The sequence below is a fragment of the Lepisma saccharinum genome, chromosome 8 (genome assembly GCF_977018435.1).
Source record: "Lepisma saccharinum chromosome 8, izLepSacc3.1, whole genome shotgun sequence".
Lineage (NCBI taxonomy): Eukaryota > Metazoa > Arthropoda > Insecta > Zygentoma > Lepismatidae > Lepisma > Lepisma saccharinum.
In genome coordinates this window covers 54,054,261-54,078,588 of record NC_139236.1, presented here as the reverse complement: position 1 = coordinate 54,078,588, position 24,328 = coordinate 54,054,261, and the positions used below count along the sequence as shown (strand labels likewise).

General features: G+C 38.5%; 1 protein-coding gene across 1 annotated transcript in view; it reads right to left on the bottom strand.

Annotated features, from left to right (window-relative positions):
- Positions 1–13,923, bottom strand: part of LOC145991469 (O-acyltransferase like protein-like) — a 73,401-nt gene extending 59,478 nt beyond the window's left edge. The window contains exon 1 of the mRNA XM_083127476.1: positions 13,585–13,923. Within this exon, the coding sequence (XP_082983602.1) occupies positions 13,585–13,837 (253 nt within the window). The 5' untranslated portion in view covers positions 13,838–13,923. The remainder of the gene's footprint in view (positions 1–13,584) is intronic.
- Positions 13,924–24,328: the final 10,405 nt, after the last annotated feature.

Genomic DNA, 24,328 nt, shown 5'->3' with positions numbered 1-24,328 from the left:
GACAAGGACAGGATTACCTAATAACTCCAGCTGGCAATGCGTGCCGCTGACCACACTACCACGGAGTCAGTGAAAAGTTGCCCCCCACACCCCCCTTAATCGCAGCCACTGTACTTTGCTTTAGCTTTATCATTTTACGAATTCTTGATACATCTTTCTGAGCACGTTTCGCTACGAATTATGTCAACCCAGGGTCTTTAACATCAACAATTGCAAGTCAACAATGTTCAAAATGTCCATTAGTAGGTTGCGAAACATGTTTGGTAACAATACAAACAGAGTGCTATAAGGAACTGCTCTCGTCCTATTGTTTACCCATGTGCATAAAGACACGTAAAGTAGTAGCTTCTACAATCCTTTCCTGATATGGAGAATTCTTGCGAATATGCAAATTTCGTTTTCATAATGGCGTCGTCACCTTTGGCATTCAACACCTCATTAGCAGTTCACCTTTCTCTTATCTGTTTTAACCTTGTTCTATCACTTTCTCCCAAGCCTGCACAGCGGAACGAGAGCACAGGAAGGCGAAACAGGAGTTTTCTGTCCTCTTGATAAGAAACACATCAGCCGCGTTGATGTCGTTTATCAGATTTTGTTCCAAGCTTCGAATCTAATCCCATCTTCAGTAGTGCCAACTTTTGAGAAACATTTGGTGGGCTGAACTCGGAGATTTATTTTATAATTTTATGCAAATAATATTTGTCGTAAGCAAGGGCGGCTGCAATGGGGAGGGGGCAGAGGAGTCACTTACCCTCATGAGAAATCTGGAAAAGTTTTTGTAATTCGAATGATGAGCTTCGAACGATATTTTATTACAAATAACATTCTTTGCTGCAATTAGTTGCAATTGTTATTTCCAAGAAAATAACAAAGGGATATTTTCACCGGAGGACAGCGGCGGTGATTAGGGGGCGTAGTGCGGCAGTTGCCCCCATGGACGTCCGGAGGGCCCCTCCTGGAAAACGAATGTCCACCTAAAATGTACATATTTCACATATAATTTCATTTCAGTCACAGTAATTTATGTTAATTATTATAAGAGTGTTGAAGGAACATGATAATTTCAGTCAGTAGCATGGTTTTTTGAGGGGGCATCACTATTATTGTGGAAAATGTGACTCATTTGCTCCCCCTGAAAAAAATGCATTGCTTTCCCCTTTCTGGAAAAAATCCTGCGGACATCCATGGTTGCCCCCCCCCCTCCTTTTTGCCACTTTTGCCCCCGCACTATGCTAAACCTTATTTGCCAACGGAAAGTAAATTGTCAAATTTAATGTTGTTGAATTTTTTGAAAACGAAGCAATGGGGAGATGGCACTCGGGCACAAGAGAAGAGAAGCGGAAGCGAGAAGAAAAAAACAAGTGACTGTCCACTTTAGTTCGTTAGTTTTTGCAGGGGGGTGTTCTCATCTTGGTAGATGTGTACTTGACTCTGGGGGAGAGGTGGTAGACGACACGCTCAAGACAGCGCTCATCCCGAAACGATGGTATGTCAGCCTAAAATACATTTCACGCATGTAATTTTTTTCAGTCACAGTAATTGGCGATAATTATTTTGGGGATTTACAAGTTAGTTCTATAGAGGAACACGGTAACTTCAAACTGAAACATTGTTTTTGGAGGAAGGAGTTCTTTGATTCTACGAACGTCTCCTGGTACGACCGTACATATGAATGAATATTCATAACTTACATTCGTAAGATTTAGAGCAGTCATCTTGATGGCCAAGAAAGTTGAGTGCTCGACTCCCAATATTACGATCGAAGGTTGTGGGTTCCAATCCCTGTCTGGACATGCAATTTTATTTGTGGTATCGAGACGTGACCAGACTTGGCAGAATCTCGTCTCGTCTCATGAGTAAGGAAGTCTGTATCGTTCGCGGTAAACACACGTCTCATTTTTGGGTCGAAATACATCGTATGAACAACATGTAGTGTTGCTACTGCATAAACTTTTGCAGCCTGTAGAGGTGATTAAGGGAAATAATTACACTTTGTAAAGTTTATCTATTTGACGCCTCATTTCGATGCTACGAACCCTCTTAAAATTGAATTTTACCATAAATGTATACAATCATGGTGCAAAGGTTCAGAGTTGCAAAAAATTAATTAATTTTGCAATTACGATAAACAAAATACATAATTCATCCATAAATAATATTCGATTGACATGTTAAATCCAATACATTATAGAGTTTATCCAAGTCTAGAACGAGACCGAGAGTATCAGGCATTATGTCTCGTCTCGATTTTCGAGATGTCTGTCTCGTTCTCGATCTCGTCTCTTGTGTTGGTACATACCATGAGTGCCCCTTCATAAATTTAATCTATCGTCCTCATCGTCACGATCAGTTAAAAGTGGTAAAATGGGACAAAGTTGTTTCAAAAATACAAAGAAAACCAAAAGGAGATAATTCTATGTAAAAGCCCACCTCCCGCCCTCATGAAGATACTAATAAGCATGCATTAAATCAACGCGGAAGGTTGCTAAGGCAATTGACGGGTGGTGCATTTTCTCTACTAGTATGTTTCCCAGAGGGAATGCAGGATTTCCGCATGCACTCCTTGCTCCAGCCAATTTTCCTCTTCGAATTTGGAAGAATCGATTCTGGTTTGACTGGTTTGTTGTTCAGGATAATTTGAATTGTGTTCCATCACAATGTATCACTCTCACTTCATTGCCTGTTCACCTTCTTTTAGCGAAAGAATTACATCCTTCAGTAAATGCGAATATTATCCTAAAGCAACGCTAATCTATCCTAACAAGATAGAAACGTTTTAGGGAAGAGAGAAAGGAAGACATGCGAAAGATGTAAGATAGAGTAAGAGCGGTAAAGGAAGCAAAAGAGGGAGGGACAAGGGGTAGAATAGAACAACAATAAAGAAACGATACGCAGAGAGACAAAATAAACGAAATGCAAAAAGTGAGACAAATAGAAACATACGTAAAGCAATAATTCTTTTTTATTGATTGAGTTGGTGTTTTAAGTCCGCTTTATGCACGGTAAGGTTAATTTGGACTGGACCTACAGTTTCAAGTGGGATCCGAACCACGCCGGATTCGAACCCGGGACCCTTTGATTACAAGGCGACGACGCTACCAGTGCGCCATCAGTGAGGCCTAATAATTATTTTTAAAACATATTCAAAATTAGCTCCCTGTAACCATGTTTTAAGGGCAGAATAGGTCAAAATTCATGTTTAAGTGCAGATACGTGTTTTAGGTGCAAATTGGGGGAATAATGTACAACGGAATGGGTCTACATGGCGATATGTAAGATGCGAGACTCCAGATATGGAAGCGTCCAAGATTATTTTTTGTAGGTGCATCACCTAAAGGTCCGGGCTTTAGTAATCAGCTATTATTCCTATGTTTATAGCATCTTGTTCCCGTTGCTTCATGCCCAAAGCTGCACGACTGTAGGACTAATTGATTGATTTGTTGTTTTAAGTCCACTTTATGCACAGATAGGTTTAATCGGGACTGGACCTACAGTTTAAAGTGGGATCCGAACCACTATGTGCCTCCACCGGGTATCGAACCCGGGACCCCTTGATTACAAGCCGACGACGCTACCACTGCGCTATCGGGATACCCTACGTGACCGTAGGAAGATGGAATTTAGAAACATTACACACACACACAAAGATGTCGTCGTACGACATTATTTCCCAGCTTGTAGAAAACATCAAGACAAATTTTCTTAGTAAATTTTTTCTCATTAACGTCTTGTTTCGACGCTACGAGCCCTCTAAAATAGTGATGTTTCCTATCCTGTATGCAAGCAGCCACGCAGCACAGATACACGGTTGCCACTGGTTTTTATTCTTTCTGTCGGATAACACACTATAATCGATGCTCGCAGACATCGCAAGTATGACGTCACTGGGTTTCAACAGTATAATGGATGTATCACATTCTATTTCATGCTGTTGCATCAAGGAAGTGTTTCATGTATTTTATCCAGAAGTCTTTACATTCTAGAGGCTGGCCTATTTCTTGATTACACACACTGTCTGTCCATAGCGTATGGTAAAAATATTGTCGTTTTCAAAAACAAAAAATAAATGTCAGTGGCAACCCTGAATGTGCCAATTGGTTGCATGCATACAGTGGGGAAAACTTTTTTTTAGATCGCTCGTAGAGCATCAAAAACATAGGTATTTTGTTCGTCTTGTCCTATACGCGCTGCGAAAATCTGTGTAGTATAGACACACACGGAACTGAGCAGTCTTTTTCGTGCAATTTATTACACACGTCTACGTAAATAAGAAGTAAATACGAAACGGAAGAACGACACTGTACTTAGTGATTGCGAATACTCTAGTGTTCAACCCATTGCTAGTAGTACAGCGTTTAAAAGCCATTTGCATTCTGAGACGTTACAGACCTCTTGCCTTGATCGATCAGACATTCAGATAAAGAGTTCAGAACACGCACAGAGCAGGTACGTACTCTATACTACAGTTATTCCCAACCTGCGACCCGCGGAATGCTAATGGTCCGTCACAAAAGAGCTTAACAGTTGGTAATAACAAAAAGGTCCTTTCTCAATCAGTAGAAGATTACAAGCAACAGTTAATTGTTTCCAACTCTATGAAAAATGCGTGAAAAATTTAAGAAGCGTTCTCTTTGCACACGCAACCACAGCTACTCTGTATCATTGTGGTATATTTTAAGAATGGAACGGAATATCAGTTGAGTTGGCAACACTTAGACACCGATTAATTCTTGAAACTTTGATTGCGAGGCCCCGCCCTAAGCTTAGAAGCTCATTTTCTGAATAAACTTTACCCGGCAGCCAAGAAAAAATAATGTCCAAGGCAAAGTTAGGAGATTGTGCATGATTAAGAACGAAATAATAGGGGGAGCAGTAAACCCTTGTAAGTGTTTAGTTTCATGGAAATAAATGTTTAACATCTACGCTACTATAACACACCATACCAATTGGCCGTGGTGTACTGTTTTATCTTGTAACTTTCTGAAGTGAGGTTTTCCCCTTTTCCCGATTAATACGAATTTTGCCAAAACTGCGTAGAGACATAAATTTTAAAGAAATGAATAATACTCCAACATTCGAAAATTTTGGAAATGAAATTTGGCGACAGAGATTGTTTTGCATATTTCACGGATCATATTTTCATGGCACTCTGTCAGGATTTATCTGATGGTCAATTAGTATGGATAGATGTATGATGTAAATGATTTTAGCAAAATTATCTTTCTTTTAAAATATAAGATGAATAAAAAATACTGTAGAATATAATTGTGACTACGTACACATAAATTCTTACCTCTTCTCATCATCTCCTATGGTAACTGGATTGCTTATTTCAGAAACCTCCTTACTCCACAAATTTACGTATTGAGAACCAACAAAAACTATCCTGTTTCTTCAAGTAAAGTTAATAAATAATACAGTATATACCGGCTTAAAGAATAACAATAAACACAATTTTATGTACTTGCTATGTAGATTTTGAATTTAGAAAAAATTAAATTTTCCAATATTAGTCGATACGGGGGTTGTGGGATAAACGATTTATTTCTTGGCACTGTGGTCTTTGTAATCAAGAGGACATGAATTCGATTACCATCGGGGCACATTATAATGGTTCGTTCATTTATTTCGCATCGTCTTTATGTTACTTTTGGCTAACTGTTGCAGTGGTTTGGATTTCATTTCAAACTATAAATACTAGGCTAGCCCACCGGATTTGCATTAAAATCTCAGGTCTCTTATAGGTTCAATCTCCAACACCGGTAAAAAGAAATCATTCACCTGAAGAAGAGAGAAGAGGTGCTCTCTAGAATGTAGTATAAGTATAGTTTTAAGCACTAGACAATGGATAATGTCCAATTAACATTGCAAGCTATACGTTTAATATCTGCCAGTCTTTTTTATATGCGTAAAAACGAAATAAAACAAACTATGCTCGTAGGAACGCTGCTCTTTTTAGAGGAAGAAGTGTAGAATCTGGAAAATAATCGTTTGGCAATGGTAAAGATTGATCCAGTGCTAAGGATTTGTCCTATAAATGTATGTTTCTTTACCTTATCCAAAAAATGTAGGCTTTTACATTTAAAAACTGTTTCAGTCCATTTATGAGAGGAATTCATGTATTTTATAGTGGCTGCTTTGGCCTATTTCGAAGATAACTGCCTAATCCCTAAACATTATAAAAAAATCTGTCGATGTTCATCCCTTTTAGTGTCTATTTTGTATTTTTCGTTGCTTTTTGCCTGCCTATTGGTCCTCATCCTGCTTAAAGCAATTACCCTCCCTTACTGTCCTACTAACGATGACCACTAATAGTGTAAATAATATAAACTAACTAACTAACTCTCTACCCTTCTTAAACCCGAAGGTTCACGACTGCAGCACCACAGGCCTTCCATCTGTCCCTATCTTGAGCAATATCTATATACTCTTTTCCATCCCTACCGATTTCCTTTAGGTCCATCTCAACGTTGTCCCTCCATCTTCGTCTTGACCTTCCTACTGGTCTCTTACCATCAGGTTTCCCAACAAGAATCCTGTAAACTCCTCTTTCCTCTCCCATTCGTGCCACATGGCCTGCCCACCTAAGTCTTCTTGATTTAATTATTCTAATAATATCTGGACATGAAAACAAATTATGTAGTTCTAAATTATGTAACCTTCTCCACTCACCTGTCTCCTCATCCCTTTTAGGTCCAAATATTTTCCTAAGGATCTTATTTTCAAATGTATAAATAATATAGCACACTGAAAGGTAACATATTGAAGATGTAATAAATTATTATGAAATATTTTGATACTATTAAATTCTTCAAGTGTGTAATAGTGATATATTTTGTTTTCTTAAGCGCAGGTGCTAATAATAGACAAACTATTGGGTGGGCTCGAGCCCCACAGGACCATATAATTTGGTGCCACTTTCCGAAGAACCAGAAAGACAGTGCTTCCTTGATAAGTGTCTCCAAATAGAACTTCAGAAATGAAAATGGTAAGGTAATAATGTGAGTCATCCAAGGATGCGAGTAAGCAAATACCATTAAGAACACCCCCCCCCCCCCCCGATGGAGTACTTGTGTAACGTTACGCTCAAGGGAGAAAGTAGGTGGCTTCGAAAGAAATGTCACTGACATTAACCTTCCAGCAACTTCTCTCTCCGCTCAGAGTGATACACGGTATAACACTGCTTGAGCATCGCTGTTTTTTACTAATTTTACTTTCTCTTTCAACCATCTACCTTGAAAGTAAACGGTCCTGAAATTAGGATGCATATGTGTGAACATGCCCCACTCCCAGCTCTCGGTACGCTTGAATTCTTGTTCCCTTTTTCTTGGAAATGGGTAGAAGAGAAAGTCCGTTTGGCGAATAGGGTCTGCGAACCTCAATTCACAATATCCTTGGTTCAAATCCTACTTCTCACGACAAGCGAAATATGGTTTCATAACACGTTACAACATTTTTCTTGGTGCATTAGATTGTGAAGAAACCTCTTGTCTTTTAACTCTAATTACTACATATTATGTATTTTTGTTATTATACTTCGCTTTTCTTCCACTTTTAGCTAATCGCGACGATGAGGAGTGATGAAATTGATGAAAGGACACTCCCAAAAAACGCTCATGCCGGAAGTCGAACCCGGGAACTTCGGTGCAAGACGAAAGTCGACCACATAACGCACTCCGCCACCGAGCCGGTTGTAACTACTACGTATAGTGGGTAATATCTGACCCCACTGAATGCATTAAGACTCCTTTCCGTTTGATGTTGTATGAGAGAAGTTTTATATTTAAACTTGAAACTTTATTGCATGCATCTTTCTTAGAATATGTATCCGACACATGTCATCAGCCAGATTCTAGAAAACACATATTTTAATACACACACATACACACACATACACACTTTCTCTTCTGTTTCTTTCTGTCTTTATTTTTATTTCTCTATCTTCATTCCTTTGCTTCTATTTTCTGTTTCCATCGTCGCAATTAGCCAATAGTGACACTAAATAACAAAAAACAAATCAAAATAAAATTTTGATTGTCTCCATCTTTCTATTTTTCTTTCCCTATTTTTTCCCCTTTTCAGTCTCTCATTTAGTTCTATCATACTTCCTATATTTCTTCATCTCTCTCTCTCTCTCTCTTTATATAAATTTTGGGGTTCCTCTTGACCCCACCACAGCTAGTTACGTTGTTGAGAAAGAGTTGTAGTAGTTACTGATTAACCCATTAAACTAGACATATTAGCTGGATGGTTCTATCCGTCGAGGGGCAAGCAATGAATCCCCATCCCTCTAAAAAACAGTGCTGCCTTCTCAAAAAACACAGCTCGAGTTTCAAATTATAGCGTTCCTGCAACGGTCTGTTCTAGTTACTTTTAATTATCAGCTCAATTAACGCAAATTACAAAAACTGAAATGAAATTATATACATATGTGTGTGAATTTAGGTTGAATTTAGATTGTGAGGAGATATCGTCCAAGTTTATTTCAGCGTGTCCGGAACTATAGCTTGTAGAGTATGAGCAAAGTATAATTTCATAGGTTATGTTACCTTTTCTGCAAATCAGGACAAGAGATATTTAATAAGTATTACGATTGTAAAGAAAGACGAAGAACGAGAAATGGTAGAGAAGGTAACCGATAAGAAAGAAATTATCTGAAGTCGAATTGATTGATTTAAAAGTTTTGGGTGCATCGGCACGTGTGGCTATTTTGCACCGTTCAATGTATGTATGGAGGAAAAGTCCCTTATCTAAAACTCTTACCTTTTGGATTAAAGAAAGGGGTGTAAAGAGGCCCTTGAGAGAGGTTAAAGTTGTAGAGGGATCTGCATGAGACAAACCCAACACATTAAAAAAGGCAAGGACAATTTAAGACCTACCTCAGAAACAATGGAAGAGGTCTGCTCTTCTAAAAAAAAAACTAAAAACATTGGCTAAAGTACTGTCATCGTCGCTCAACATAGCTGACAAATCGTTGGGAACGCTAAAACCCTGTCTGAGGTAAATTAAATCGGCACATTCAAGAAGAATGGGCACAGCGGAGGGTCCAGCCCTGGCAGTAAATGACGATGTGTGAGACGGCTGTGTCCGATTCGAAGCCGCGTTTATGACTTCTCAGCGGGAGGGACGGGACGATGAACGCCAATTACCAGTGGTGGACTTGATAGCGCGAAGCTTGTTTCCCCGTAGCTCATCGCACTCTGTCACCTCTCAAGAAGGGAGCAACGAAAAACAATTCCCTGGCAGGCAGAAGATGGACGAGAACGTCGCCGTCTGCATCGTCTGCGTCGTTCCCTTGGCTGTGGACCCAGCAGAAGCAGAACGAAAAGATAGGAATGAAAACAAAAGAATGGGTAAGAAGAGAAAAGAAGGATAGAAATGGCAAGGGCAGAAGGAAAGGAACAAGGAAGGGCAAAGAGAGGGAGGGAAATAAAATGGATAGAAGAGGGAAATAAAGGAAATGCAAAGATAGAAAATAGAAAAACAGGATAAGGAAAGGAGAGTCAAAGAAATTAAAAAAGGAAATGGAAACAAGAAAAGAAAGGGAAGAAAGCCAAACGAGAAAAAGTAAGTGAGAAGACAGGGAAAGAACAGGAGAGGAAAAGGAATAAATAAGAAGACATGCAAGGAAGGGAAAGGAAATGCAAGAGAAGAATAGAAAAGTTAAGCTAGAATTTCGAGAGATAACCGAGACTTGTCGTTTATTTGACATACTGCAAAACGACGACCCCTGTGTTCGATTCTGAAAAACCTACACATGTGGAAAAAACTACGCAAATAACCTTACACTAAATAAATGCACTAAGTGAATAGTCAGTATCATAGATCTCCTTGCTGCACATACTGAAAATAACAACGATGTGATGTAAGCATATAACCGTAAAAATCCAATTTAGTAGTTTAGCAATTGATTTCTACAACACGTTTCTCAATCGTAACAGCAGAGAGAATTCACAATAATTATGTGAGAGTCAATTTCACTGTTCAAAATGCATGAAGATATAACAAGACTTACATGAAGCATGACACAAAAAATATATGGACTAATATACAGTAAAAAGAACATATGTTACATCACGAACTTACCTCATTAATCTTATCAATTATGACACCGCAGATCTTATCTCATCGTAATAAATAATTACACGAGGTAATGGTCCTCGAAAACGACTGAGCAAAAGCCTAGATGAAAGAGGATTTGTTTTTAATAAGGATTGAGTTTCGACTGTGAATTGACCTACAACATAGAACTCTCTATGTCTATTCTAAGGGTGACGAATGAAAAGTTTTGTGTTTCCTTTGGCGGTCGGGGGAAGGGTATCCATGTTACCGCGTTTACCAACTTGTTGTTACCAAATGTTTCTCTTGGTGATGAGAAATCCAGGCCCAATTTTCGGTTAAGAGGGAAATATTTATGAAAAATATTGAATTTGCCGGAAAAATTGAAGTTGTCAGACTCTGGTTTTTGTTTTACTTGCGTGTTTTATTTTTATTATTTTTTATATAATTTTCTAGATTGGGGATGTATAATATACAATAGATAAGAACCAGTTCAAATTTTAACGATACGCCACTCGGATGAGGGGAATGAGATAATAACTAAGAAGTTCCAATGTGTCAAGATGCAAAACAAATGACAACAGGGTGTAAGCCTACAGTACAAAAACTCAAATCGTCTTCCGTGTACCCACAAATACAAATCACACCCTGCCATTGTTGAAGATATGGAGATAGGATTCCATAAACCTTCAATCTCGGCCATAGTGGGGATTGTGTGATCGGCAATACACTCCGGTCCACTCCATTTGGAAGTTTTGAATAAAATACCGAATGTGATTGTTATTGAAAATGGTTATTAGTGGTATCCTTATACATTTGGAAATAATATATATATATATATATATATATATATTTCGAAATGGCATCATGCTGAAACGAACGAACACAGGGCAATGGTAATATTTTCGCTAAACGGAATAAATGTGTTTCACACATCAGATAATACCAAATTTCAAGAAAGCGATAAATGTTATTTGAAACATGAAATCTTTTTGGCAGAATTATGACAACATTATATTACTGACAGTATTTATAACGTTGTTGGGGCACTTAGTGCGCTATGAAGCTATAGAGATCCTAGGTCCGAATTCTAGGCAAGGCATGGAAATTCCATTTCATCCGTTTAATCAATTTTCCGTTCATCTTCATCCTAGTGATTGTCTTAGAGAGGTAAAAAAGCGATCTAAAATACCCAAACATAGGAAGAAATATGCCAGAATTTATTGCTGGGATAACAACAAGCCCGAATTTATTGAGGACTTGGGGAAATACAGCTGGACTTCCATCTGCAAAGTAGCCTCCAAGAGGGAAGAATTGTATTGAAAGGGACACAAAAATGGAAAAAATATATTTAAGGTTTAACCGATAACTATGTCGATGCTCTCATCGATTCCCACCAATACCGATACTTGAAAATTTAATATTAAAGGTTTATATATATATTGATTAATATTAGCGTGTAGGCAGGGCCGGCGGAATAATATTATATTATATAACTTGGAAGTTTAATATATGCCAACCCACCGTTTTGAAGGAACATATCAGTAGTCTCACCTGAAAACCACTGAGTGCCACACGGTAGGGAAGCGGATTCGATGCCTTAACTCCGTTGAGATATCAAGTGGGAGAGGTCTATGATGCGCTCCTTCAAATAATAATTGGCGACAATAAAACTGTCCAAATGATCGCACATGAGGCTCAGTGTATTGCAAACATATCAGCGCTTTGAAGAAAAGCATGAGTGATTAAAAATTTCAAAGTTTCTTAACACGCCACATGGCGGCCTGGAGCCTGGAGTATTTCGGCTATAATAAAACAATTACAGCAAAGGAGACCTTAAACTTATAAGGGGTCATGATTTTGCACCTAATGTGAATGTACAACTTTGCCGGCAAGTGGCGAACAAGGTTTTTTTTTTTGGAAATTAAGGCTAATAAAGTACTATCTCCGGTCAATCATGTCTGAAACACGCTTGTTTCCATTTTATGCAAGATAGCATTATGCGAAAAATAATATTACATGCACAGGTAAAGTTCCCCATGCATATAGCACCATGTCACATTTAGAGGATGTTGGGATAGGGCCACACACATTCTCGATCTCGGTCATTTTGGAGGTGATGTTTTGGAGGTGATGTGATCAGCACCACTCTCTGGTCGGCTTTACCTCGGAGGGTTGCCCCCAGGTACCCATTAATTTGAGGCTGAGTGAACACCAGAGCCGTATTATGCGAGGTCAACGCAGGAAAGAATTCAGACCTCAAATCACCCACGCGGCGACCTGGGAATATTACATGTAATTATTTTAAAAATCCAATCATATATCACAGACCTACAACGGTAAACATATGAAGTCAAGCCTTCATTTCTTTCCTAATAATTGTTACATTTAAGATACGTTTAAGAGAGAGAGAGAGAGAGCGAGAGAGTTTTCATAAAATATAATAATAATATAAAATTAGTGTCGCATTTTTTAAAGTATAACTGTGGTCGAGCGAGATATCCTATTGTGCTTAATAGTATCGAAATGGCGTAACATGTCGCATTATTTATTTTATAGTTTGATGTTTTACTTAGGAATATATTGATTTTCAATTTCCCGTTGCTGCGTAATGACGGGCAGGGGAGAAGGGGCTTCGAAAGAGGCGGCAAAATGACTAGCGCCGACCCTGCGTGTAGGTAGATATTCCACTCTAATTTATGTGCATCAATTTACCAAGATTTTTCCTTTGAAATATTCAAGAATGACATCACAGTATCAATTACATGTTATGCTATCACATTTTTTCACACAGTAATGGTGTAAAATGAAAAGAAGCATAATTTCAAGGATAATTAGATTCCGCGTAAGTGTTGCGCGGAATTGTTGCGAAGCCCGTAAAAAAAAATGCCAGGAAAGTATTGGCAGGAATCAGCAAATAAATTCCAACCTATAATTTCCGACACCGATATCGATACATTGGCATCGGCTCAGCCCTCGTATATACACTATACACACACACACACATACATATATACATATATATATATATATATACAGTATGTGTGTGGGGCGTGTGTGTGTGTGTGAGAGAGAGAGAGAGAGAGAGAGAGTCTTGAAATCTAACTCTTGGATGGACAAATTGGTAACGCTAGTGGAGGTAAATGTCATAATGTATAGAAATGAAATTCGACAATAATGTAGGCTAATTTAAGAACAATTTTCTTTTATTGATTTAAATTTCTGGTATTTATTGAATTGAATGCATATTATCATAAGCCTCTTTTATGTCGCTAAATTACTTTATATAATAGTTTTAAGCATGATAGTTTATACACGATGTTGTATAAAGGTGTAAATGTGTTCACAATAGCTAAATAAATACTTTTCAGCTCGATTCTATTCAATATGAGAGTGAGTGACAAATAAGATAAATCCGAACTTAGATGACATAATTCCAGTGCATCAGAGGACTGAAGCAGTCGGATCAAGTTGCGTTCGCTATAAGCAAGAAGAAGCACATGACAAGAAAACCAGAACACTTACTTTGCACTGCCCAAACTTCATCATTCCTCAGTCCAACCAGGAAGTCCCTCACGGCCGTGTAACATTGCCCGGAAACTCCGGCGTCCTGGAAACTCCACAGGGGCCCCAAGCGATAAGGGTTGTAGATGCGCGGGAAAGATTTCGCCGCTAAATCTCGAGTTTCCACACAAGAAGCGGCGTGCAACAGAAGAGATAGCACGAGAGGCAGAGAGCCCATGTTGAAATGCACCGCTGAACTGGCCTCTTTAGCCATTGCTTGATATATACACTCCCAGCTTTCACCAGAGCTACTTCCGAATGTCGGGCTGGTGCCAGGAGACTTAAAAAGTTCAAAGTTGCCTTCACTGGAACTGGACAAGCATTACGGTTTTGTGTTCTAGCTTTTTCTTATTTATTTTCTTTTTAATGCACGTAAGGTACGGTCGGAAAATGCTTAACATCTTTAGAGCTGCCCTGGAGTTATGGTTTCTTATGTAACAATGAAGACCAGTTGGTTTCCCTTTCTTAATATGTATTCTTACCTCTTCTGAAGGAGAAAGCTCGGATCAAGGTTAACAGACTGAAGTGTGTGTTTTATTAGCTATGAATGTTGAAGATGCTAAAGAAATATTCTCTATTCGCTTTAAGAACGAATTCAATATAAACAAATGCACGTGACTTCTGAGAAATCCTATTGGTTATTCGAATGACACTCTTGCGCGTAGGAGTATAGTGCATGTGATAAAACCATACCACTCAACGTAGCTGCTATATTGAAGTTGTGGACCTTATATTATGATTTGTAGTTACGACCAATATATTCATGAGCAAATAAGAGCGGAACTAACAAATATGAAAATAATAATTTCTCAAGAGTTACTCTGGTTTTGTTTACATTAACTTCGTTTTTACAGTGGATGGAGAATAGTCGATCCGTCTAGGTAATCATGCACCTTGAGTACTCACCCATGAACTCACCACAAAGGGTTCCAGATTCGAATCCCACGCGTTTGTGAGTGTCCCTTCAGGAATTTCATCTAATAATCTTAATATTCATCATCACGATTAGCTTTAAATAGGCAGAAAAGCTAGTATAAACAAACTACAAATTTAACAAATCCATGGGCGGATATAAACAGACGGCTCACCTCGTTTGCGATATCCTGAACACATGTCGGTTGTTTCAAGATATCAAAATTAGTTTACACAAGAAATTTCAGTTCTTTTCATTATCTTAGCGAAACACTAAGCTTGATTTTAATTACTCGTCTAAACCTTAAATGATTAACAGCCAGCTTCTTTGGGGAGTGATTATCACAACGCTGCATATCCACAAATTCTAGGTTTGAATCCTGAGTAAGGCATTGACGTAATATTGTTTTAGTTCCATCATCTATTTGATTTGTTTATCCTTTATCCTCGTCGTGATTCGTCAGAATTAACGACACAACGTAGCTACTGTAATATACTGTACATAGACAAATATATACAATACAATATGAAAATGCACACACGCGCGCGCGCGCACACACACACTCATACGTAATTGCATCCCATACAGCACAACATGATTTCAGATATGTTACGGATACGTAACTCGTGAAACATTGCAGCAACATTGCGAAACATTACATTTACAAACATCCATGCCCAGGCCAGGATTCGAACCCGGGACCCCTGGCGTCGTAGCACGATGTGCTAACCACTCCGCCACAGGGGGCGGCGTAATTACATGTTTGTAATTTGATTTGATTCTGAGATAATGAAGATTAAACATATCGATTGTTGACTCGATTGTTTGCCATTGATAGACAGACAACCCGATCAAAATGCTTTCGGTTATTATTAGGTAGATGTTTCTGTTCACTGAATTTTATATTTATATCTTTAATAGTTTGCCAGAAATCTATTGATTGACTTAGATTGTTTTAAATTAGTTAAAATCTAGAATAGATAAGTAAGTAGACGGACCGATAGAGAAAATGGAGATCGCTTTAGAGAATTCACGGTTTTCACCCAATTTCGTCTATATGCTCCGGAGATAACGAAGCATTAATCAATTGGTGACTTTGAATTATTCTACCCCCACAGACAGACAGACGAGCAAATGAAAATAATTTGTCCCGTTAAACTAGTATTTAGGTCTTCATTTGTAGAAAATTTTCACATTTGCTAGTTTGCGAGATAAGATATCGATGGGTCACTTTCGATTGGTTGTTACCTCTCACGGCCAGATGAATAGGTTCATCGAGTTGGTTTATGTTGCGTTGTGCTACTATTTAGAAAGTTTATCGGTCCAACAAATTTTGGTATATATCACTCTTGTAGTTTCTAAAATACTAATAGACGTAGATGGAAAGATTGACACATAAGGGTGCTTTTTACAGATTTTTCTGATTTTCACCCTACAAATGACTTGCGTACGCAGAAGTCTTTTTTCAGGAGGGGCTGGAATTGTGTAGGTGAATAGTACGTAGTTGCTGCAAGAACTGCTACCTACTCTCAAAAATAGCAATCGGGGGTTGCATTTACCACTCTGGTTTTCCCCGAGCTTTTAATTGAAAATGTTGATTTCCTCAAAATTTAGGAAGGGCCGTAGCGCCATCTGCGCCCCTCTACGAACGCCAGTGCTAATTTTTTTAAACTTATTATTTCATTTAGCGTCGTAAATCCTTAATTTGTCTCGACTCGTGTATCATTTTTTAAAAAAAAAGCGCTTGTGAGACTGTACAGCCCCCCCCCCCTCTTTCCAAAAACTGTTTAGGATTAAGTATAAATGAAAACATCACGAAAAGAATACGAAATAATAAACTTACGTGATGTAATATAAAGTTGTAAGATAGTTATCGTAAAGATAATGTCAATGCCAATTAGGATTACAATGTTGGAGATACGGACCCAGGGATAATATTGGTGATAAAAAATGACGACGGTGATGAAATTTCTACAGAAATCATGGCGTACTCAAGGAGGGGTTGGAAGTCTCAGCTCATTCACTTTGGCCCAGCCCAGCTTTCCTTTGAAAATGAATGGCGGGTTCAGGAAAATTTAGCAAACTATAGAACTGATAGCTAAAATGAAAATTCATACCTTCCCTTAGCCACTTAAGAAATTCTTGGGCACAGCTCTTCTAGCAGCACTTGATGTGGACATTGTTAGATGAGCAGATGTTTGAACGAGATTCGGGGTTACCTGGGGGAGGGAGGCGCTCCCATGTTTAACGTGGCGGCAACAAGACAATTGAGGGGGCCTCCCCGATGGTGATGTCGACCTCCGTGGTGGAATGAATATCACAGCCCGCTACGACACCAGGGATCACGGGTTCTTATCCAGGGTAAGACATGTATGTTTGTATTTATCCTTACTGAGAAAACTGGCAATTGAGTAAAAATTATACATGTGAAAAACTGAGAGAAAGACGGAGGAAACTATGGCTTAGGGATTTCTCCTTTTCTAACCAAAAAAACAACTTGTAATGGTAACGTCATCGCCTTGTAACCAAGAGATCACTTTAAACTGTAGGTCCAGTTCCGATTAACCTATTTGTGCATAAAGTACACTTAAGAAAACATACTCTCGAGACAAGCTTTTACTTGAATTTTCCTAGCCAGGGGTGGGTACCATACCATCCCCAAATTCTCCTTCCCACTTCGAACTGACTTGTAAAGATATCGGATCACAAAATATGCCATAAATATCATATTCTTTGCCCACGAAATATCATATTCTTTGCCCACGAAAGCAGTGGAGACAAAAGTGACTATGAGATCTCCTATTCGTTGATCTCTATGACAGCTATTGCACAGGAATATATCAGTGCACATGACAAAGCCATATAAATCATCTAGCCTAAGCTACTATAGTAAAGTTGTGTGTCCTAATTCGATGAGTTAAAAATTAGCAAATTGGAACATCGCGCGGCTTTGTTTGCATTGACTTCATTCTTCCTGTGTACGGAGAATAGTTTTCTATCAATATCACAGAATAGGAATAATGTTCAGTGTGTGCATTCTAACACACTTATTTTTATTGTCAAGGAAGACAAACGTTCTTGTATAGATAATAGCACGTGAAAAGCTTGAAATGTACCTTTTTTCTTTATAATCAGTAGTTACATAAGGGACAAGAAGTGGTATAACGTCATTTTTTTTGCACCACCCTTACACCACCCTGATACTGGATACACCTGCACTGCACCGAGTGTCAAAAAGTGAAGCCAACTAAACGGGGCTATTGAAGTACACGAATGCTTCAATATAAATGAAAGTTGTGTTCGCTAACGCAAGAGAAGTTACGTCAATTGCCAATTTCAATATCACGTGTATTACTGAGGCGAAGAATTTTATTTTGTAAATAAAAATAAAAACAAATCTGTAAGGGAATCGTATAACACACAATTATACACAGAACAAGATAAGAAATGCTGATAAATTTCACCTGCGGCAGTTTCCAGCTTACCAAGAAAGCTTAAAATATGTTACATCATACCTATTGATAACTTGGAAAATATCGAGGATTATAGGAAGAGAAAATATCTTACGAAAATAGACCTACCTAACTTATTGAAATGTACGTTTTGTCGACGGTTCTGTCCGTCCGTTTGAACCAATTCTCGACAGAAACTGCGAATAAATTGTCTCTAACCGCCTAACAATAGATAGCGTTACTATACAGTGTGCTCTTTAAACTTTTAACTTTCGAGGAGCGAACTAAGATGCCAAGGGTCCCGCTTTCGAATCCCGGCCTTGGCATGGGTGTTCTTTGTGAGTGCCCCTTCATCAATTTCATCATATCATCACTCATCCTCATCTTCGCGACGAGCCTGAAAGTGGCAGGAAAGCGATGTAAGGTAAACCAAATCAATCAATTGCTCTGAGGGAAAGAGGAAGGATAATGTTCGTTGATGAAGCTAGAAATGCAGGACTCGAACCCGGTTCTCTGGTATACCGTATATTAACAAAAAATCACTTGTTATACCAACTTTTTTTACATGTATAAAAAGGAAAACTCCTAAACGATAGTTTACTCAATTCTCTGTATTTTCATTGAGGTCAACACAAGCACCCATATCTTATGTGTGATTCGAATCCTGGACCCTTGACGTCTTAGCGCTGTGTGATATGTTAGGGGACGGATTCATATGTACTAAAAAAGCCGAAATATGCATGCAAATATGCACTCAACAAAGCCAAAATATGCACTTAAATTATGCACTAAAAATTTTCAAAACAACCTATTTTAAGATTCTGTACACCTTACATGCAAAGTAAATGTATCAGTAACTCACTGGACGCAATTATAGAATTGAAAATGTGATAAATTGTGCTATTTAGGATCACCAAGAAATACTAATTTACAAGTGTGTTTAGTCTCATGTAACAAAATTATTATATTACAAGCATTTCTATGTCTGGAGGCTCGCTCTAAAAACTACAATATTGCAATTACAATGATATACGTATCTTGTTGGAAACACTATGCTCTCTTCGTTTCATTAATCAATATCTCATTCTTTTACATTAACATTTCAATACACTAGACGTTATGTATCGTTGTTTTCATGTAGACGCCATCAAATATATCAATAAGTACACAAATTCCACGGACGCTATCTCAGTTTCTATAAGAGTGTCATCTTTCCCTTCCAATTACTTTAATAGTAAAATAAGCATTTCAAATCACTTCTACTTTCGTGAAGAAATCACCCAAAAATCATGTTTAATCATCACCAGTATGTTGCTTCAATGTTTAGCTGTAATCCATCGACAGACATAATCGCAAAAAGTTATTGTATATTTATTATGTCTATTTTTGGAATAAAATACGCTCATATTGCATATCTTCATCATCGACCATCATTCCCTTAGTTTCTACCGTCTTGTTATTTTGTACTCGAATAACAGAATGATCCTTCACTAGCAGCATTAAAGTTATAAGTTTATAAAAATCAGTGTCCAGGCCTACGCAGGCAACAAATGTTTTCTGTTACTAAAAATGAAAAAAAGAACACTCTGTTTGAGCATGACAAATTCCCATTTAAGCTGAAAAATAAAGTACCCTAAATTCTGAAATGTATTACATGTTTACAGCATAGCTACTTGGCAATAAGTAACTCTGCCGCCGGCAGTGGTAAACGTATCGTTACCTTCTACCTACTGTTGGGCATTTCTCTCCTTCGGCATTTATTGTCACTTCTGCAGCACACTCACAGATTTATCAACATATCACATTAACAGATAATCTTCAAATAACGCAACCCCGATGTTGTCGGAATTTGAAAATGTGACTCACATCAGATCAGAGATTCTCTGATAGGTCATTGGTTGAAGAAGGGTGGTTTTTCCTATGTTCACAACCAGACCACCTGCAAAGCTACGATATGAGTTTTGGAATGTCCTTGACCCAACTAGTGCCAAAGACTTGGCGAAGTAGGCTATTTATTAATGCTGACACAATGAACGGAAAAAATGAAGCAGACAAACTTGGAACGAACAATTACATGAAAATTGCTCCCAAATTCCCAATATATGCACGTTAAGTTAAAATATGCACTAACGTCCCAAATATGCATTTTATATGCACTATAAAGCTTTTCCAAAGTAATCCACATCAAGTGAAATGGATAAATCCGTTGAGAGCATGTGAATTTTCCTTAAGGAAAAAGCATGCAAATATGCAAAATTCCGCCCCCTAGTGATAACCACTTCGCCACAGACGTCGACATCCAACTGAGCTACCGTTGTTTTACCTGTGTGTAGTTGTCTGTCAGTGATAAACTAACTGAACTCACGTATATAATGCCAGGGTGAAAAAAAAATAATTTAAATCTTTTTGGTTTTATTTTAAAGTTCCTCTTCATCGATTTTGTTCATATATACAGGGTGTCATTTTAATGGCGCCCACGGACCACAGATTCGTATAGAGGACATCAAATCAAACAACTTTATTCAGTAACATTTTTCTCGTTGGTGTGTCGATTCGACGCTACAGCCATTCAGAAAAGACCGTTTTGCCGCCTGGATGCTGGCAACCCACACAACATTTGATCGTATCTGTGACGTCATTTCCTGAGGCGAAACAGCGCACGGCAGTGTTGCAAGGTACACACAAATTTTGTGAAAAATGACAAACTACCAACCACATTATTAACTGTAAAACGAAGCGAGAAACGCGTCCAGTAGACCAAACATCATAGCCTACCAGCCAGAAGATCAGCAGTCATCTCAGGGGAAGGGAGAAGTAACCCAACGATATGAAAAATGGTAAAAAGAAAACGTATTCAAAATTAAGTCAGTATCGGATTTTGTCTCAGCCTACATGCCAAATATCAACAACAATACATTTTATTGGACTTACAGCTTAGATGTGGCTGTTTACGCCCAGCTACATGTCAATTATATTTGCAAATCTCGTTGCAAGGTTGATATCTACAGGTTTGTGTCCAGATACCTTGTGGTACTTTTGTGCTGATAACGTAAGTATCCGAGGTTCACGTTGTTACATTACGGCTTAAACATGTACAACCACAGTAACAATCTAATGATGAATCAGTAGCGAATATACTGCCCTGTTCTCAGTTGCAAACTATTACATGTGTATCCGGTGCGTAGATAAACACAGTCCTCGGAGAGTTTGTTTTACTACTAATACTTACATCCCTGTAGTTTCAACCATTTTTGTCACTTTCCTCATAATGCCCTGAATATACATTATATTATGTGTTGCTTACCTTTGGAATTTTGAGTTCTTTCTATTTTGTCATTTGTTCAGTGTGTCACAGACAGCTAGTATCAGAAGGACGAAGTGGATAGACTGAATTGTAGATGCCAACTTGGTAACTAGATTTGAAAATATTTGACATGTAAGCTGAGGCAAAATTTCATATGACCACTTCCACTTGAATTCTATTTTCTTTCTATCATTTTTCGTATCGTTTGTTTACTTCCTGTTAGGTTACAGAACCTGTTTTCTCGTTTTGTTTTACAGTTCATAATGTGGCTGATTGTGGCTATGTCATTTTTCACAGAATATGTGTGTTCCCGGCAACCCTGGAACGCATCGCTTCACGACGGGATATGACGTCACAAATGCGATCAAATGTTGTGTGTGGTTGCCAGAATTCAGGCGGCAAAACGGGCTTTTTGGAACGACTGTAGCGCCGAAACGACGAACCAACGAGGAAAATGTTACTGAGAAAAGTTGTTTGTTTTGATATGCTTTGTACGTTTCTGTGGTCCGTGGGCGCCATTAAAAAGACACCCTGTATAATATATCCTATGTTGGCACCTCCTGAATATATTTTCAGAGTTTGATACATATAACTTTCCTTTTAAGGAAGAAATTGATTCTAGAAAATAGTCCTCCACTATGTTAGGCTCGAATTTGTTTTTGTTTTATTTAACAATTCCCGGTACTTTTTTGACAGAATATATATCAACAACCTCGGAGACGTATGTGGATCTCCAACATTAAACAGCAGTTGAACAAACTGTAACGTAAATTGAGTACCGCGGCGTGAAGCGGCAGTAGGTGGGAGAGGTGGGGGGGAGGGGGAGTAACCTCAAAATTAGCCATAGCTGGCAAGTTTTTCTTCTGTAAAAATTACACTTTCCCCTCGACTACTTTCCCTTTCAGCTTACGTCACCTGAAAAATTAGTAGCATAAATTAACAAAAATTCACCTGCATGCGAGACGTCTTAAGTATCGACTAATCCTCAGCTGAGAATAAAATCGTTGTGTTCAAGTAGTTTTACAAACTATTACAAGCCAATACTCCATTCTTACGCAGTGGCGGATTAACGACATTCTCTTGGGGAAGATGATGACTTTTTAAGTGTTATCAGTCACTCACTCGCTAGCTCTCTTCGTTCATAAAAAGTTTATTGGTGGCCTAATGAAGGAGAGTAAGAGGATCGCTGAACTTTAGACGTAAAAAAAGTAAGTTATTGCCGTTTATAATTATGTTAAATTATGGTTGCATATTTTGGGTGTCACCTTAGGGATTATTTGATGCAAACAATAAACTTTGGTTGATGCGTCATTTGAAAAATTGCCTACTTTTTCTTTCATTCTCGCTTTCATTTGTATCTACTACAGAGCATTCCCTGACATTCGCTACGAGACTCGGCGGCAAGCGGCCCGGCGTCAGCGCTTGTGTTTCCCGGTGAACGGGTCCGCGACAGTCGCACACTACAGTCTGTTTTTTCTCGCTCTCCCTGCCTTCGCTCTCTTTCCCTTTCTGTTGACGTTGCAGACTGACGCCAGTAAAATCCTCCCTCGGAAGTTGTGTTGTGTCGTGTCCGTGTGTTGAAGATTGTGACTTAATATGGCACCACAAAAGTTTACATTACAACAAAGAATTTATCTTGTCGAGTGTTACTTCGGAAAGAGGAAGTGCGACGACGTTTTGCAACGAAATTTCCTGGTGTTCCTGTTCCACATAGAACCACTATATTAAACCTCGTAAAAAAGTTTAGAGTAACAGGGTCAGTTCTGAATAAAAGTGGAAAGAAAAGTGGGGAAATCTAAAAAAATAAAGTATACAAAGACAATCCGCACACCATTCGTGAGTTAAAAGAGAGTATTGTACGAGTCTCGTAGCGAATGTCAGGGAATGCTCTGTATGTTCTTTTTTCCTTCCCTGCAGACTGTTCCGAGTTATCTTACCTCTTTTTCTCAGCCTCAGTATCTCCTTGATTGTGCTTATTGCCTTTCTTCTTGATCTTTTTCTATATCTTCCTTCTGCTTTCTGTTCCATGTTCTCCTTTACTCTCTCTCTCCCTCTGTGCGTTTGTGTGTGTGTGTCTACGCGCGTGAGCGTGTGTCCAGTTTCCATATTTATCTTGCTTTCTTTCTCTGTCTAGTATTTTATGCTTCTTTATTTCTCTTCCTTTCCCCCTCCCCCCCTCTCTCTCTCTCTCTCTCAGACACACACACACAGACACTCAGACATTTCTTTATTTCCATTTTCATTCTCTCTCCGTGAGTCGCTTCTTTTCATTCTATTCCTTCTCTTATTCTCTATTTTTTATTTCGTGTCCCTCTTTTCTCTCTATTTTAAAACTCTCTTCTGATGACTAACATGGCATCAGTGCCTCCCCGATGGCATGGTGGTAACCTCGTCGGCTTATAATCAAGAGGTACCTGGTTCCATACCCGGTGGAGGCACATAGTGGTTCGAATGCCACTTTAAACTGCAGGTCCCGGCTCGATAAGCCTATCTGTGCATAAAGTGGACTTAAAACAAAATATCAAACTTTATACATTACGGTTAATCAATACTGCGTTAAGAGCGCCAATCATAGGGGCAACTTATCCTCAGAGGGAATCGAACCCTCAACCCCTTGATTACAAAACACCAAGGCCAGCCATCTTATTTTGCTTTTTAGATTTCTCTTTGTGCATAGATTTTAGTAGACAATTTGACAATGCCAACATTGGGGTTCGAACCCGGAACTCCTTGATTACAGCATTAACTTTATATCCAATCCAAATTGATTTTGCTTCTTAAATTCCTCTTTATGCATAAAAATAATCGAAAAAAAATAGATTTTCACATCCAATATACCAACATTGGGAGTCGAACCTGGAACCTCTTGATTACAAGCTTCTAATCACAAAGATAGAAATGAAAACAATCACGTTGAAGTAACGTAATGATAAGTGGCTTCAGTGTGAATGCATTCATTTGTTGTTTGAATGTTTTAAAAATGAACATTGTGCTTCCAAGAACCAAGTAAGGCATAGCAGTTACCTCCGGTACGCG